General features: G+C 48.2%; 9 protein-coding genes across 9 annotated transcripts; 4 read left to right on the top strand and 5 right to left on the bottom strand.

Moving 5' to 3' along the window:
- Nucleotide 1: 1 nt before the first annotated feature.
- On the bottom strand, nt 2-2,254 carry BDW43DRAFT_283067 (Zn(II)2Cys6 transcription factor). Its single transcript, XM_032042719.1, has 4 exons — nt 1,816-2,254; nt 1,450-1,766; nt 1,251-1,384; nt 2-1,170 (listed from the first exon to the last, which is right to left on the bottom strand). Exons 1-4 carry the CDS (start codon nt 2,189-2,191, stop codon nt 492-494), a joined length of 1,506 nt encoding a protein of 501 aa, XP_031898046.1. The 5' UTR covers nt 2,192-2,254; the 3' UTR covers nt 2-491.
- Nucleotides 2,255-3,295: 1,041 nt separating this feature from the next.
- Nucleotides 3,296-4,030, top strand: BDW43DRAFT_313288 (P-loop containing nucleoside triphosphate hydrolase protein; the record flags this gene model as incomplete). The annotated part of the gene is made up of 4 exons (XM_032047564.1): nt 3,296-3,332; nt 3,387-3,667; nt 3,719-3,904; nt 3,956-4,030. 4 exons carry the CDS (start codon nt 3,296-3,298, stop codon nt 4,028-4,030), a joined length of 579 nt encoding a protein of 192 aa, XP_031898047.1.
- Nucleotides 4,031-4,405: 375 nt separating this feature from the next.
- BDW43DRAFT_313289 (thiamine-triphosphatase) lies at nt 4,406-5,011 on the top strand (the record flags this gene model as incomplete). Its single annotated transcript, XM_032047565.1, has 1 exon — nt 4,406-5,011. The coding sequence occupies one exon, from the start codon at nt 4,406-4,408 to the stop codon at nt 5,009-5,011; it is 606 nt and encodes a 201-aa protein (XP_031898048.1).
- An 18-nt stretch (nt 5,012-5,029) lies between these two features.
- On the bottom strand, nt 5,030-5,869 carry BDW43DRAFT_320883 (ATP/GTP-binding protein). Its single transcript, XM_032049196.1, has one exon. It carries the CDS (start codon nt 5,684-5,686, stop codon nt 5,060-5,062), a length of 627 nt encoding a protein of 208 aa, XP_031898049.1. The 5' UTR covers nt 5,687-5,869; the 3' UTR covers nt 5,030-5,059.
- On the top strand, nt 5,870-7,208 carry BDW43DRAFT_142643 (radical SAM enzyme). The gene has a single exon (XM_032038334.1). It carries the CDS (start codon nt 6,053-6,055, stop codon nt 7,010-7,012), a length of 960 nt encoding a protein of 319 aa, XP_031898050.1. The 5' UTR covers nt 5,870-6,052; the 3' UTR covers nt 7,013-7,208.
- Nucleotides 7,209-8,049, bottom strand: BDW43DRAFT_142644 (uncharacterized protein). Its single transcript, XM_032038335.1, has one exon. It carries the CDS (start codon nt 7,951-7,953, stop codon nt 7,405-7,407), a length of 549 nt encoding a protein of 182 aa, XP_031898051.1. The 5' UTR covers nt 7,954-8,049; the 3' UTR covers nt 7,209-7,404.
- A 502-nt stretch (nt 8,050-8,551) lies between these two features.
- Nucleotides 8,552-9,784, top strand: BDW43DRAFT_320888 (uncharacterized protein; the record flags this gene model as incomplete). Its single annotated transcript, XM_032049197.1, has 4 exons — nt 8,552-8,558; nt 8,611-8,710; nt 8,769-8,927; nt 8,988-9,784. 4 exons carry the CDS (start codon nt 8,552-8,554, stop codon nt 9,712-9,714), a joined length of 993 nt encoding a protein of 330 aa, XP_031898052.1. The 3' UTR covers nt 9,715-9,784.
- A 487-nt stretch (nt 9,785-10,271) lies between these two features.
- On the bottom strand, nt 10,272-11,684 carry BDW43DRAFT_301889 (putative lipase; the record flags this gene model as incomplete). Its single annotated transcript, XM_032045134.1, has 1 exon — nt 10,272-11,684. The coding sequence occupies one exon, from the start codon at nt 11,682-11,684 to the stop codon at nt 10,272-10,274; it is 1,413 nt and encodes a 470-aa protein (XP_031898053.1).
- Nucleotides 11,685-14,644: 2,960 nt separating this feature from the next.
- BDW43DRAFT_313295 (uncharacterized protein) lies at nt 14,645-15,278 on the bottom strand (the record flags this gene model as incomplete). Its single annotated transcript, XM_032047566.1, has 2 exons — nt 14,645-14,769; nt 14,837-15,278. The coding sequence occupies 2 exons, from the start codon at nt 15,276-15,278 to the stop codon at nt 14,645-14,647; spliced, it is 567 nt and encodes a 188-aa protein (XP_031898054.1).
- Between the last annotated feature and the right edge of the window lie 2,048 nt (nt 15,279-17,326).

Here is a 17,326-nt window from a genome sequence, read left to right on the forward strand (position 1 = left end):
GGGGGCCTGAAGCCAGACTGGTGTCCTCACTACTTGAAATACCACAGCTATTTGAAGGAGGGTTGCAAGTCGTGGTCATCTTAGCATCATGGCCCAAGTTTAAGACGCTGTGCTGGTATTTTCGGGATTAGAAACCGGATTTTGTCTATCTGCGGCCGGTTTCATTCTCGGATACCCATTTTCCGCGTTCGGTGATTGGTGCCGCCACCATCTAGCCTGAAAGCTATACCTTGACCAGATATGGCCACGGCGCACTGATCGTTATATGGAAGGAGTGTAGGTTGGGGTTTGTATACGTGGATACTATAGCTACTACTTAAGTATATCCTGAGAATCCTGCTCCAGGTCGGTGGCTAGCTCTAGGGTTCGTTTATTCCTATCTTAGTAACACCTTAGAGTCGGTACACGTCGTATCTCATAGGAGTGGGGGAGCCGAACGGCCAATAGGCATGTCCATAAGCACCCTTAGATGCCGAAGCTTGGAAAGGAAACTATGACACAAACGCGTAGGGCCTGTCGAAACACTCGTCCCACCCCGTTTGGCCCGACGTCCAAAATCGGCGGAACACGGCACTTGCCAACATCGGCGCCGGTGTGGCTAACATTCCAGCCATTTCGGATAACTGCGCATCTACGATGTGACGGATAGTGGGACTTGCATCGACCGCTTGCATCCCGGCTACGACTAGCGGCCAAATCGCGAAAACCTTGATGCGGGGGCGGAGGATCACTTGTTCAAGAATGGTGTACAGGCGGGTCCCGTGGACGGTTCTCATAGCGGTGAAGTAGTTAGTAGAGGGGAAAATCGAAAGGCTTTGAAGAGATGAGATGCAGTATAGTGCTATCGAAGACCGATACATGCGTCCTAGTAGCAGCCAATCTTCTTGCACGTCGGGGTTGCTTCCTTTCCAGTCTTCGGCGGAGAAGGCTTCGATATGCTCTAAAACGGCTTGTGCTGTTGCCCGTGTAGAATCTGTGAGCGGGGAGGCAGTTGCTTCGAAACGGAGATTATTGATCCTGATAATATCCATCAAAAGGTATGGGGGACAGAGCAGGATGGGGTACATGCCATCTCCGTACAAGTCAGCCATGAGGTCAATCAGTTCAAGCTGCGAAGTGGTTGGGATATGCTGGGACGGAGGAGTGGTCGTGTTGGCCATCACTCCGAGTCTAAGGACGCATCAATCAGATTGTCGAGGAAAGGAATAAGAAGGGAACGAAGAGATTCCAAAGGTCAGAAAAGCGCTTACAGGAGGAGATGCAGTATCAGCGGCTTCAGGACCTCGGAAGAACGCGAAAGGCTAGCGAAGCCACCCCGAATCTTGATCAATTCTGTGGCGGCAGCAAAATGGTGCTGCCAATCACTTGATGGCAGTTGTCTGGCCTTCCCAGGAATCACTGGTCTTAGCTCCTTGCTAATCAAAAATAAAGAGCATCAATCGGACTTACATCTACAAAGAGGAACAGCAGAATACTTCCAATAGTAGCGTCGATAACCATCTCGTTTTGAAGGTTTCCCATCAGCTCAACCAAGGATCGTAGCGCTAGTCCCCTACGTTCGTAGAGCCTCGGTCGTAAAGTTGTCAACGGGCGCCGATTGTCCGCGGGGTATACACGACAGACACGATGAGCGAGGACAAGGTAAACTAGAGTATGGCACATTGACATCGGGACCTGGTGCAGTGCCTCTAGAGGGAAATGGCCGAGATAAGGGTTTGGGGCTAGCTCGTGAATTGCGCTATAATCGGGATAAACATGAGAGTTGTCTATAGAACTATGAATAATAATTACGCCTAGGGGAATGGCATGTCATACAGTACCATACAGATTCAACAATAGTGCAAGTCTCACTTTTTAGTTCTCGCGTTGGAGTGATCATGAACAATTCAAGCAATTCGGTCTCATTGTCCGCGCTAGTCGGCGACGTTTCCTGCGAGACTACAGGCTCTTCGCTGCCAGTAGAGGATCGGTTTGTCTCAGGAGGAGTCAGTCGTTTCCGTGAGCGAGATGAGACCTTCCCGGGAGCTAGCCATTTGAGTGGTTTCTTCTCGTCGTATCCAGGGCAAGCAATCCCGGCCGCGCAGCATTTGCTACAAGCGGGTCGCTCAAAGTCGCAAACGATGCGACGGCGCATGCACTCCCAGCAATGTCGTTGGTGTAATGTGGGATTCAGTCGCACTCGGGTCTCCATTTTAGGCTGTTTAGTAGTCTTGTGTGGACAAACAGTGCAGTGATGTGCCGTGCGAGACGTACGGGAATATGCTTAACGATGTCACACCGAGGCTGGGGCTGCCAAGAAATTAGTCTACAACGTTTTATCGCGTTCCATGGCTTCTTCAGGGCTTGGCCACTCCATTGCCTCTTCGGGTAAAGCCCTATATCCCTCCCGAGGTTCAGGTTAAACATCAACCACCACCGCCCGGGAGCAGGAATATTAATACTTCGAAAACTACCCTACATTCCCTATCAATCTGACCATAACATGCCATGAAACGCTTTCTACGGTAGAAGATGGAGAGGACAAGCGACCCACGGGTCGGGTCAAATCAGACTGTCTAGTGAATTATGCATAAAGAACTGATGAAGCAACGATAACCCAAGATCAGAGAATTGACCCTGCCGTGAAAGTAACCATTTCTCCTTTATTTTACAATTATATGTGTATCTATACTCGTATATTATCATGTTCAGTTTTGGACGATACACCAAGGGAGGTTCGACCTGGACACGTTCTCCATCCTGCATATCAAAGGCTGATAGAAAAGAGCAAGACGTCAGTGTCTAGTTAGAAAAGGGGATCCGTAGATATAAGTTGTTCTCCCTCCTCCCCGAACCCTACGAATTGACACTAAAAAGATAACAGAATCGGGCTAACAAACTATAGTTTTGGATACACCGGGGTCTATATCGCCCTCCTTATTATCTCCCCGGTGTCGACCAGCGTCTCTCGAGTTTTACCTCTATGGTTAGAGCCTGGCAATGGGAAATCTATTGTCCTGCGCCGCGTAAGACTATTCGCACAGAGTGAATGTATCATAGCTGCCCCACATCGTTTCTTTGTTCTTGTCCCTACGATAGATTTTCATTCACCTTCCATCGTCCAGTTACAAATTTTGACAATGCCTTTTGGCCATTCGGTATACGTCACGGGATATCTGAGGGTATGGTACATATAGAAATCGTGGCATACCCATCAATAGAGGGACCATTGAGACCCCTTGACCTGGAAATTCCACCTACCTTACTGTTCCTACAACGAAAGAGCCAACAGCTCTCCCATAGTGAGCTCTGAATGATGGAGTTTGCCAACCTCTCTCTCATCTATGTCATCGGTGCTTGTGACTCGCGGGCTATAACAGCTGTCTTCCATGCTGACTGCATTACAGGGGCCCCTGGATCAGGCAAAGGCTCCTTATGTGCCAAGCTGGCCACCGACTACGGACTGCATCACCTCTCGGTCGGTGATCTTTTGAGGGACCTCGCGAAGTCCGGCTCATTGCATGAAGAGGCTATGAGTAACATTCAGAGAAACGTGCTCATTCACACAAACGATCTCTCGCGTATTCTGGCAAGCGCCAAGGAGGACCTAAGGAGGGCTGGCAAAGAGAAGCTGTTGGTTGACGGGGTCCCGCGCAATCTCGATCAAGCAGGGCCAGTCGAGGAGGCGGTAGCAAACCAGCGTTCAACGTTTCAAACCATTACTCTAACACTGGTGTAGATCGGCCCACCTGATTTGGTGCTTTTCTTCGATTGTCCCGGAGAGATCGCCAAACAGAGGTTCCTAACCAGGAGGATTCCTGGGAGGAACGATGACGGGCCGACTTTTGACGCTCGGTATCGACACTACGTTTCCCAGAACGCCATGATTGTCGATCATTACGACAGTAGAGGCCTGTTGCTTAAGGTACCAAGCTCACAGTAACAGCTCGTCATGTCGGTGCTGAACTTTCCTTAGGTAGACACGGGCGGCGATATTGACAGCTCGTATGCCAAACTGCTGCAGGGACTCTCGTTAAAGGAGCAGCTTTAGCGAGTAGTCGGTGCTTGGTTCTTCGAAAGATAGGATGAGCTGCGAAAGGTGACATAGTTAGAAAAATGAATAGTTTTAGTCTGCTTTAAATTCAATCAATAGGCTGCTTCTCCGTTGTAGATGTAGACGTTCTGAAAAACGGGGTGTGTGAAATTCCGGTCCCGCGTTTGTTTGTAGAAATAATGGAGGGTGAGAGAACCCTCTTGTCGACAACTGCAGCCTTTCTGTGACACAAACCGTCTATTTATGATCCGCAGCACACTAGATCTACAGCAAACCACTCTTCAAACCTTACAGGAAAGATACAGGCAACCTCATAGTCTGCGTTGTCAAGTCGAACGGCACTTGGACTTCAGCCCTCATACAATCCTCCAGATGCTGGTTCTAGAAGTCGAACGAAAGTTCCGCTGTCTCGCGGTCAAAAGGCTCGTCAGAGACGGGGGTTTTCCACCATTCCGGAGTTTTAAATACTGTGGCAAACAAACCTTTCACGATGTCTATTACGACAAGGCAGACCTGCTGTCATCAAAAGGCGTCTGGATCCGCCAACGAGACGGTCATTGGCAGGCGAAAATCCAACGAGGTGGAGACTACCACAACTCGAAGTTTGAGGAGCTGTCAAACCCCATGGATATATCCCAGTACTTGGCAGAGCTCACCGGCATCAGACACAACGAAAGGAATAATTTCGGGTTGATGCAGATGGCTGCCTTCTCAACCCTGAGGGAGAGTTGGGTAGCCGACCAGGATTTTACTGTCGTACAGGATGTCACGGACTTCGGACACACGGTTGGCGAAGTGGAACTCGAATGTCGCGTAGAAGGCGAGGGTAGCCCCGGTCTGGCGACTGAGCGATACAGGGCTGCGAAGATGGCGGAGATGGATGAAAGGATCACTACCTTCATGAAGCGCTATTCTTGGGCATTCTGTGCAGGTGTGCCGAAGGGGAAGCTGACTGCATACTTTGAGACGTTCCAGTGAACTAAAGCTGGTGTACTGTGTGGGCTTTGTAAGGCGATCTGTCATTAATTACGTGCGATAGGTAGATCTAAGGATATTCTCAACAAAATGCACTCGCTCGCCTATATCATCCATGCCCTGGGGAATTGCTGTAAATGCAATTCCATGCTGCTGTAGCCCATTTAGAAAAGCATCGCCAAGGGCTTTCCACTCAGACTGATCCTTGCACTTAACTCTGACACGGTCGGATGAAACCCAGGAGTCATTATGAGTTAGACAAACAATTACGAGTCCCTTTCTCATACCGTCTCGTAGGACAGACCATTCAGGGTGTTCCACAAGCCTCTCCGCTGCAGGGCATCCGAGGAAGAATTCGGTGTAGATGATCGGATCGATCCCTGACCGATCTGAAACAAACCACCTATCTTCCAGGGCTTTCTCGGCCTGATACTGGCTGAGCAGGACGCACTTCTGTAGCTCGAAACCCTCCGTTTTCTTCTTAATGTCACCTACCCTAAAGCGGTCCTTCGCCATGACCTCTCGGGCAACTTCGTCTATGAATATGGGACGATCTGTGTCGCCCCCAAAGATCTCGGCGACCACACTCCCGGAAAGGTGGTCTTTGAGAGCCTCAAGGAGGGTCGTCTTGCCGGTGCAGTGCGCCCCAACGATGTAAATATTGGGCGGTATGTTCATGCTGAGGGTAACTTCAGAAGCAAGTCCAAGTTAGAGTCACTCGATCACAATCGGGGAGTATATATAGTTTACGCTGCGCTCTCGTTGCCAACGACCAGTTCGAAACAACAAGCTATTGGTTATTATTTTTGTTTAAGCAGATCAAGGCCGCAGATCAGAAAACTGGGCGGTCCTTTTTATACTTGCTCTGCTCCCTTGCCTTTATTCACTGCAGCTTTGTATTCACCGCGCCCTGGACATATAAACCGCCCATTGTCCAAACAGGTCCACATAATAAGCATTCGTTTTACGTCTGATCCTTTATTGCCAAAGACGTAGATTGGGGATCGTGGATTGAAGCCGCTCGCTAGGTATTCACGGAACGCCATGTATATAACAACCCTGGTTCTGCTATTTATAGTAGTGGCATTGTTGCTGCCGCGGTGTGCTCGTATCCGACGTTCAAAGCACCCACTATCCGTCAATTACCACTTCACTAGACAATGCAACAAGACTTGTGGGTTCTGTTTTCATACCGCCTCCACTTCTCATATTGAATCGATCGAAAATGCGAAGCACGGGCTTTCTCTGCTCAAAGAGGCAGGCATGAGGAAGCTAAACTTCGCTGGTGGTGAGCCGTTCCTCTACCCTAAGTTTCTTGGAGAAGCGGTGGACTTTTGCAAGGAGGTTCTATGCCTCGAATCGGTGTCGATCGTCACGAACGGCAGTCTCGTAAAAGAAACGTTCCTCGTCAAGCACGGCCATAACATCGACATATTGGCCATCTCTTGTGACTCCTTCAACGAAGCCACAAACAAAGAGATCGGCCGTGGCTCCGGGGATCATGTGAAAAGCCTTTATCAAATTCGAGATCTATGCAGGAAGTACGGTATCAAGTTCAAAATCAATACAGTCGTTTGCAAACTGAATTTTCAGGAAGATATGAACAAGTATATTGAAGATCTGGCACCCTTTCGCTGGAAGTGCTTTCAGGTTCTGCTAGTCTCGGGCGAGAATGATTCGACCGAGACGAAAAGAGATGCCCGCAAGTTTCTCATCACAGATGAAGAGTTTAACCTGTTCTGTGTTGTGCACCGACAGCAAAAGTCATTTGTGCCAGAATCTAATACCCTCATGGCCAAGTCGTACCTCATTCTTGACGAGTACATGAGATTCCTGGATCGGGATGGTCGTCAGCCGTCAGCCCCCATCTTGAAGGTTGGTGTCCGGAGAGCATTGGATAGTGTGTACTGGGATGAAAAGAGCTTTGTATCCAGAGGAGGGATTTACGATTGGAAGCGGGATCAAGTTGCTTGTCCAAGTATTCATAGAGATGTTGAATGGTAGGCGCCTTTGCCTATGAGAACCTTTTGTTCCTTTTGTTCCTTGTTTCTTTCTTTCACTTCATTGTTTTATTTTCTGAGGCAATCGTTTCGGCCATGGTTGACAATTTGGAAAATCATTGCTTTTCCTTGGAGGCTATTCACCCTATTTCGGTTGTCCATATCTGTTGACGCGGAAGACATTCACTATCACTTTCATATTCGTGTAGGGGTGGATATACTAGGACTCAGGATAGGGTGCTGTGGATGTCCAAATTAGAATGAACGACAATGCTTCATGCTAGGGATAATGCAGTTGTTCATTGTCTGAAGTTCGCCAGAGATATCACATCACATATGCATGTGGTATGAAAGGAGGGGGGATAATCATTACCGGGAGGAATTATAAAAGAAATCTTATGCAGCGGGAACTATGTGCGTTATAGTCTGGAAATCGAGAAGCCAAAGATGCATTGCAGAAATAACTGTCATAATTTCCCACTTTTCTCCCAGGATGCCGGTAAGCCCACTTCCCAGAAATGCAAACCTGAACCCTTTTGACAGACTTAACGACGCGTTGTGAGCAATCACTGCTATAATCTCCTTCCCATCGCTTGATCGCCCCATCGCTCGATGAGATCGGCTGTCGCTCGCCTCGCCCGCCGTTTGAGACAGCCGCACCAGCTTCCAACCGGATGAATGGCCACCGATCTCTTTAATCTCTTTCCCATGACTGGAGCGCCACTCAAACCTCTCACAGGCAACACTGCTATTGTCTCCGCAAGCAGGGATTGAGAATGATGGGGCCATGCGTTTGTATGGAACGACTCCCTCGATTGGCTCTACATTAGCATCCGCGGCCTGCGGGGAAAGGGTAATCGTGACAGGTCTCATGCGCAGCCATGCATCGCTCTCCAAAGATGCAAGAGGCGCGTCCTTATCGGTCAGCCCATTATGCAGAGTCATGCTCTGTTTCTTGTGCTCAACCTTGATCGTCACACAATACAATTTCTCCGACGCCGTGGGTCCCAGATGAAACTCTTTCAGGTGTTTCCATTGAAAGTAGCCATTCATCATTGGTGGGAATATGCTCCTTGTGGCTTGCAATGTTGTTGACTCGCTCGTTGAGCTGTGACCAAGGCTAACTCTCCTATACGTCTAGTTTGGGCCTTAACCCGATTTGGGGGGATGGAGCGCCATTGTGCCTTAGGGGTCAATTGTGGCAGTGCTGGCCACCTCAGGCACAGCTGGCGGTCCATGGAGCTCTTTCCGGTCTAGCGCCAATCGCTGATCCCCGCGGCCTGATTGGTCTGAGGGGCAAGTATGCTATCAATACGAGATCCAAGACTCTACCCTAAGGTCTACACTTCATTTAGCCTTGTACTTGGTTTTTGACAATCTTATTAGAGAGCCTTGACAATTTATATGGTTTCGTCATGACTGGCTCGTTGCGTGACACCATGTCTATAAACTCCTTCCTTCGCTCCCTTTGCCAAACGTTAACCGCCACAGCTCTTTACCACTGCGACATTATCTTGAGAGTACCAACTAAAACAACTGAACAATGGCTGGTAAGCAAATCATAGTTCGTGTTCCAGGGCAGTATCATTAATACTTCCTTAGCGGAGGAGAACATATACATCTACGTACCTAACAAGATCGCACCGATCTTCTTTGCCGTAGCATTTGCGGCTTCAGGGACTCTACATCTCTGGCAGAGCTAGTAAGTCACGAATATATCTCATACATTGGGTATAAGAACACTGATCAACGCGATGTAGTCATTACAAATGCTTTAAACTCATGATACTCCACCTACTATGCTGCTTGATGTTTACTGCAGGGTTTGCGTTGCGAGAATATGGAGCCTTCCACCATTCATACAACAAACCAGACCTATATACCTACATTGCCAGCACCGCGCTGATCTATATGTCACCGTAAGATCAATTGCCCTCATTAAAACGCCCCCAAATTCACACAAGCTAACGCACGAAAAGACCTCTCCTAGAGCTAGCGAACTATCACGTCCTCGGTCGTATCCTCTACTACGTCCCCTATCACTCTCCAATACATCCCGGCCGTGTCTTGACAACATTTGGCCTCCTCTCTAGCCTGGTCGAAGTTTTGAACGCGTTAGGAGTATCGTACCTCGCCAACCCAGAGCTACCAGAATCAACCATGAAGCTCGGTCACATTCTAATGAAAATCTCGCTCGTCGCCCAAATCATAGTCATCGCCGTATTCTGTCTCTTGGCCGCTACCTTCCAGCGACGCTGCTACAGATCAGGCAGCCGTACTCGCTCCCTCTCTGCACCGCTTATCACGCTCTACATTAGCACAGGTCTAATCTTTATACGGTGCGTTTACCGCATCATCGAGCACTTCGGCGTATCCAGGATCCACGCCTCTTCGTCGGGAGAACTCGAAGGTTTCAGCCCGATTATGCGCCACGAGTGGTTCTTTTATGTGTTTGAGGCTAGTCTGATGCTCGTGAATTCTTGCTTGTGGAACTGGCAGCATCCCAGGAGATACCTGCCTGCAGAATCGAACATCTATCTTGCGCAGGACGGCGAGACGGAACTGAAGGGGCCTGGCTGGAAGGATCAGCGCCCGTTCTTGGTGACGTTTTGTGATCCATTTGGTTGGTTTGACTCGAATAAGACAAAGGAACGCCCGTTCTGGGAGAACAATGGGTACACGCATATTAACGGTAGTACTGTATGATGTGTTTGTGTGGGGTGTCGGCATTTGGACGTGGCGTTTGGGTAGGAACTGGGTTTCCTGGTGGTTGTCTTCGGTTGTTGGTATCTTTAGGTACCTCAAATTATGGTATAAGTGATGACTTGAGACTACGATTCGTCTGGCAGTGTACATATGCTGTATAATTTAATTTATAAAGAAATCGTTTCAAGCTGGTAGATAGTGCAACTATCCCATCAAGTTCTAGCGATAGTGATAGAGCTTTAAAGTACCCGCAAAACGTAACCTTTAATAGGAATTCGAAGTCTGGTTCTCAGATTCCTCACCCAAGCATTTCAGAGTACTAGCCGGTGCCAACTAAGGCGCAGCATCAGTTACATATTGTAGTATAGCTGAATACAATACACCCCTTACTCTAAGCCGATAGATAGCCCAATAGTATTCCCCAGACTACATCCCCAATCATCAAGATCTCATCAACAGACTGTTACATCGACAACCACCCGCGAATCACCGCTCTCGAATAGCCCCTGGCTGGCGTCCGAGGCGCCTCGCCAATCGACCTACTTTAGACATACTTGTCACAGTTCTACCCTTTCGAATGCATCCACTGGGCGTGCGCCACTCTGAATAAAGTGCGGATCCTCGTCGTCTGCCAAACCAAGACGTCCGCGGCTGAAATCATCACCGTCGGCATAATCGCCTCCAAACAATCCAGCTAGACCTCCAGCACCCGCATCCACTTCATGGTCTTCATCACAGCCATTCTTAATTTCCTCGCCATTGAAGACCTTTTTGATCCACTTCATGGCCCAAGTAGTGCCAGCAAAAAGGGTGGTAGCATGGCCCATTCCATTATATTTAACCAGGAATACATGGGTTCCTGCGTCGCAAAACTTTTTCTTCAGTGCTTCTGTGTCCTTATACGGAGCTGTAATGAGGTCCATTGAGCCCTGGTAGATATAGAGAGGGAATTTTGGTGCTGTGTCTTCTGTGATGCGGTTTCCCATGACGCCGATCTCTGTAAGTTCCGGCTCGAACTCAGTCAAGAATTGGTCCCCGTGTTCGAACCAGCTGCTGATATTGGCCCAGCTGGGGATCTTCGGGGGCGCAACATCGGGCTCACTGCAGCGCAAAAGACCGCCGAGGAATTGCTCCCGGTGATCATCTTTCAGATCTTTCCGCATCGAGTCGTTGACCCTGGGGATTGCATTCATCACACCGAGCATAGCCCAGACGTTCAACCCCGAAACGACTCTATTAACATTTCGGTATGTGTTCATGACATTCGGCGGAGGCCCACCGATCGCAGCTCCTATGACCTTGACGTCTGACGCGTAGTCATGATGGAACTCGACAGCCCATTCCGATGCGAACCCGCCGCCGGAATAGCCAAATAAGATGGTTTCCGCGTCCTCGTCGATACCCGTGATCTTTCCGGAATTTGTCGCAGCGCGGATCGAATCCAAGGTCTGATAGGCACTCTGAGGGCCCACCGTAAACGCGGCGTTCGATCCTTCATAATCGGGGATATTCAGAACCGGAGATCCGGCGTCGGCCAAAGCCTCGATCACAAAAAGCATTTGGTTCAGAGTCCACTGGACCGCAGCCTTATTGGCACCTTTCTGCAGTCCGTAGGAGGGAGAGCAGTTGATGTCCGGTGCATCGTAGGCAATCTGGTAGGACAGAATCCGGCTGGTGTTGGCCCCTTGCGGGACGATGATCGTCGTGACTGATGTAGCCTTTTTTTTTTCTAGGTCTTGGGTTACGTAGAGCAGTTGGAAGGCCTCGAATTCGATAACCCCGCCCGGTAAGATGGGCAGATCGATGGTTACGGTGCGAGAATCGAGAATTGTGCCTGCCTCCTCCTCGGTCCAATTAGAGGCTCTTGGTGTATAGAAAGCATCTCGCGATGGCAGTTCAGGGACATCTTCTGATGCAAGGGCAAAAGGTCCAAGCACCAGGATCGCAACACACGATATAAAGCTCCTCATAACGTCCTAATTCAAGAGTGTGGGAGATAGCTCTTCTTCGGGGACCGGCTATTGGGGAACGTACCTCTATTTAAATCATGGAGAGGAGGGATACTCCATACACCTGGAGCTGGAACTCACAATGAAATCCAGAAGGGAGGGGCCAAATTCTCCAATACCATGGGTCTTAGGCACAGCACTCATGCATAGTTAACAATCCAATAAATTATTCGGGATGTGACCCCTCATCTTTGATGATAGATTCTTGAGAGCTGAGTCGTGGGCTGACAGGCTAGTGGCATGCCCGCATATACTGCAGGACGTGCGAAAGACCAATGGTATGTAAAGCAGCGTAACATCAGCAATCTGGATTCCATGGCTTTAGTTGAGTGGTAATCTACACCTATAAGAGGTGAATGTCTCAGCCCAAGAAATACCAGCATTCCAAAGCCCATCAGGGATAGCAGAGACGAGCTATATCTACATTCCTATTTTAAATTCGTCTCATTCCCGAATGCAACATAACGGAAGCTTTCTCTCTCTGTGGACGGAACTATAAGCCTAATGAAGAGAAAGCTGTAGGCTATTCTTCGCTTTTGAATATGTCTAGGGGTTCAGCTGGGGTAATGGCGTGTCGATCAGCGTCAGCATTATAGATGCATCTCTTTCTTTCAGCTCATCAAGTGATCTTTGAGGGAAATATGTGGTTGGTCAAACCATTTCCTCTGCGTATGTAAGGCAATGCACCGGCAGAGCGCGACTGCGCTGATTGGTACGAATATTATGCATAACAGCCGTAGACTGTGGAGAACGCAGCCAGCCCCAACACAGCGATCCATTCTTCCCTGGAAATCGAAGACCATCAACCTGCAAAACAGAAAGAGTTTAGGGTGTCAGTAGTAGAATATGAGTTTCCGAGGATTGCTCGGTGCCGGATTCCTCGATATACGCTGTTGAATAAGATAATAGCGGTCCTCTCTCTTTGTTTCACAGCCCGCCTGATGTATATTAGGGACATAGTATTATTGAGCGCAAGATCTCGGGGGATATCCGATATATGTACCCTGATATTATGCATAAGTATCTCAACCCGGACTGTCGCATTGCTGGGTTGTTGATCATAGCTGAGTTTTGTTCTACTCTAATGCTAGCGGGGCTCGAATTAACGAAAAAATATGGGGGGAGAAAAAGAAAAGAAGGATAGTCCACCGTAAGGGAATCAGAATATACCTCAATATAAGATGTATCTGGGAGTAATTCAGCAGAAGACAACAATACTACGCGGTGGTAGCGCTAAAGTAGTGGCCCTTCTGGGATAGCGCTCTCAGACAAGCTGGCGCTTAGTAGTTCGGACGACAGGGAGATCATGGACTTTACCAGGATGCAGGGGTCTGTCGACTTTAAGGAGAGAAAGTGGGGCAAGAAGGACAGTCCTCGAGAGTCTGATCAGGAAGTTCGGGGGAAGGTTGAGTAGGTTTAAATCACAACAACTTACCGGAGTGGGAAGCCAAAGAGCAGATCATTCCGGGTCAGTTTGCAAAAGAATGCACCCTGATAGTCCCATTCGTCACCATTTTTTCCTCAATTACAGGATCAAGCGACTGTAGCCAGCCCGACATGCATACCAAGGACTGTCCCAGGAAGCCGTGAAAGCAGTACTTGCTGCCTTAAACACATGCATTGACACTCTTAGCCTTCGAAATAGGCGATTACTGCTAAATCTACGGGTCGCCCCTTTCCGAGCCGAGGATGTAAGGGGGATCCACATACAGAAGAGGAATGTACAACGCAAACCCTAAATCAAACTCATCAATATACCATAGTTTCTGTGCTTCTATGGGGCTGCTCTGTATGATTTAACGAGTTACTTCATCGCCAGACAGGCGCACCAACCTCATCCCAGGATGTTCTATTGTTGGGCTGTTAACAACGTTGAACTAGAACGTCCTGTTGCTCTCCCTATTTTATACTTGTCTCCAGAAATGGAGCAGACCCCGCGGTGTTAACCACTCCATTAACGCAGATGATAGAGCATGCCCGATTCTGTCATGCCTTACTGATAAACGGTTCAGTATGACATTCCCTTGCTTGATGCCTGCAATAAGAGCATTGCAGCCATCTTTTTTTTTTTTCTTTTCCTTTTTTTTTTTTTTTTTTTTTTTTTTTTTTTTTTTTTTTTTTTTTTTTGCGCGATAGCATCGAGCTGATCATGGACGAGGACCCGAACTAGATCCCCGTGGTCGCGGGCAACTGCAGAGTATAAAAGAGAGTTCTCTGTATCCTCCACATTTACCCACGATGGGAACGCTTCTAATTGCCTTCGAATCACCAATGTAGCCACCAGCCAGCCCGATATAACTTCAATATGACTGAGTGAACGGAAATCCTATTCTCTATATCTTATAGTTGTATATACTTAGTTCCTAGAATATAAAAGTTACAAAGGCCAATATTGGCATTTGCTAGACCCTTTAGGTAGGCATACAAAACTGTCAAAGAATACAAATATCGTTGCGAAGATGGCTACATAACTAGTACCCTAAGGAGCTAAGAAATATTGATATCCTCCAAGGGCAAAGGTAGGCTGAAAGAGAAAGTAAAATATCTTCATTAATCTGACAGACGGATAACTCCAGCCACCTGTAGCTCTACAATGGCCGCCACCATACATCAAGCCACATACGCCGTGGACTATAGTGCCTCTCGCCGTGCTCTCTGATCGCGACGGTCATCTATTTCAAGACTACGTTACTCACGGCAAAGCTTGCTTTCGGAATCTAAAACGTTCCGGCCTGCTAGTCCGTCAGCCCACTCTATCTATTCCTCTGGTCTAGAATACAAGAAGTGGGGAATATTGTGAGGTATAGCCATGAGCCTGGCTCAGTGTTGTCTGGATAGGCTAGACGTCCAACACTTATTGCCTGCGAGCGTGTCAAGCGCTCAACATTGAGAAGATAATCATCTAGTTCCCTCTCGGTCATCTACGGCTGGAAATTCGGTAAGTTTGCCATGCCTTGTCGCAACCCGACGTTCGCTTCAGCGCGGATGCTGTCAAGGTCGTAACCAACTAGCTGGCCGTCACGCTTTCGTATCACCCCGGTCAATCCTAACGGTATCAATATCGGCTGGGGTGGAGTGCAGAATTGCAGTACCTAGAAGGAACGCAGACATACTAAGAAAGCGTTTCGACGAGATAAAGATAAGATCGGCCCGCTTGCCAGGGGCCAGAGTGCCGATTCGGTCGGTCATCCCTACCGCGTCGGAGCCATTGTGGGTGGGCCAGTTAAGGACATCGCGCACGCCGAGGTCAAGTTTTACTGGGCCCTTGCGGGATGCATGAGCCATGTCATTATCGAGAAGTCGCTGCAACTGAAGGGCCAATCGCGTCTGGGATAGATAATCGGGCGCGACATTTTTGGTCGTGTCGACGCTGAGAGTCGCCGAACCTCTTCCAAGCGAATACAAACGGAGGGTCCGGAAGTTGCTGAGCGCCAATGTCGGGATATATCTCGGAAAAGGAGTCGTCGGACACGAGACCTTCTCGTCCGATGCAGGTATACTAATGGAGAGACTAACCTGGTGAACGGGGGAAGTGTTAGACGGTGGAAAGGTCATATTCTGCGGAACGAAGCCTGCTCCAAACACGCAGTTCTTACCAGCAGACTGTCTGAATGGGCGAGGTTATGTAAAAGTGAAGCACGAGTAAGTTGATATCTTGCTAGGAGCGGAATATACGCCTCTGACTTTTAAGCTCTCATTTGCATCGGATATTCCAAATGCGTGCTACCATTTTGCAGCAGGTGATATTGCTGCATGGGATGGAATGAAGAGTGTCGGCGGCGCCTTGCTCATGGGGCAATGTGCCGCTATCAATGTTATTGGCCGGCTGGTATAACGACCAAGCATGGGACAGGAGGTAGCTTCGTACCAGCTGAGCTCCCGCCCTTCCCTGTTATGATGTCGCTCGCGATCGGAGAAGAATCTGCGTCCGTAGACATGGCCGGGTCTGTAGATAGCGGCCGGCATATTCGGGAGGGATTCTTTAGGGACGATTTAATGTCCTTGCCAAATCTCGCTATATTAATATCTCAGTTGACGAGTCTACCAATATCGGATTATGAACCTTCCTGTCACTGATGGCATAAAGCGGTATTACTGGTGTCCTAAAGAAATACCTGGAACTAAAAAGACTGCTCCAGCCTTGGTGGATTGGATTATTGAGCAGGTATAACTTACCAGACTTGACCTCTAAGTTTACCTAACCCTGCATATTATAGGCCGGAATCCTAGTTAATCATCGATATGAGAGATTAAATGCCCTTAATACTGATGCATGTTCAACAATGCGATCTACCTGGGTTGAGCTGCAACGATGGCCTCAATTTTCTCATCTTTTAATGATTGGATGCGATTCACAAGGTTTGCAGCTATTAGCCAAAGACCTTTTCGCTCTACCGTCAATTAGCACCGTGTTTAAAAAGTGCCAAACTACTATTACACATTTTAATCACTTGCCTCTTCAGCTAGCTGTCCTGCGAGAGATCCAAGTTAAGGAGTATAGAGAGGAAAGATCCCTTCTAAATGCGGTTATTACCCAATGGGGCTCCCAATATGCCATGTTACAAAGTGTCAAGCGATCTGAGACAGCATTATCCGAATTATCGCTACGACTAGATATTGACATGAGTGATACACTCAGGGCAATTCTGCAGGATGACCTCTTTTGGAGACACTTGGGCAAGTTAGTTCAGATCTTTAAACATGTGCATGAAGCTATCAAAATGTCTGAGACTACTCAATCAGACCTATCCAAGGTTGTGCCACGTTGGTTCTCAATCAATAAGCATCTTAAGGATTGCCAGCAATTGAAGCCATTTGATAAGGATCTCTCAATTCAACACCAACAACTTTTCAGCAGCGAATGAACAAGCAGGTAAGTGATGCTCATTGGGCAATATTCTACTTGGATCCGCGACTCTGCAGCACCAGGATGCTTCCCAACCTGCAAAGTAAAGTCAATAATATTATAATCCAATATTGCTCAAACCCAGCTGCTGCACTTGAGTAATTCAGCGCATTCCGAGCCAAGGACGGTCCCTTCTTTGACGCACCGCGTTGGGAACACACAAACAGTCCAGAACTATTCTGGAAGATGCAGGTGAGTATACTGACTGGAGTAAGGGTCTGACTAATAATTTACTAGCGATCTATCGCTGGAGTATCAAGCTGTCTCGCTGATCTGGCTATTCGACTGGTAAACACAACTGCCAATTCAGTTGCCTGTGAACAGGCCTTTGCGGTACAGAATCTCCAGATCACCAAAACCAGGAATCGAGTCTCTATAGAGCATGGGGATAAGTTGATCTTTATCCACATCAATAGCCGGGTGTTAGCGAAGGCTGCACACAATCAACCAAGTAGAGAGGAAGTTGAAATGCAGGAAATCCAGGCAGAAAATGACCTGATAGAGACCTGGAACCATGGCAGATCTATTCTGGAGTCGCGGTTCCACGATGGGGAAGATATAATAGAGGATACTGGCTCTACCGCGCCTACTTCTCTTGTTCCGCTCCTCTGTTAAGTAGTAGCAAGACATTTAAATGAAGTGGGAATAAATGTAGTATATATTTCACGATATATGATGCGTATATCTCGCTTCCTCA

The sequence above is a fragment of the Aspergillus alliaceus genome (assembly GCF_009176365.1).
Source record: "Aspergillus alliaceus strain CBS 536.65 unplaced genomic scaffold BDW43scaffold_36, whole genome shotgun sequence".
NCBI classification, from domain to species: domain Eukaryota; kingdom Fungi; phylum Ascomycota; class Eurotiomycetes; order Eurotiales; family Aspergillaceae; genus Aspergillus; species Aspergillus alliaceus.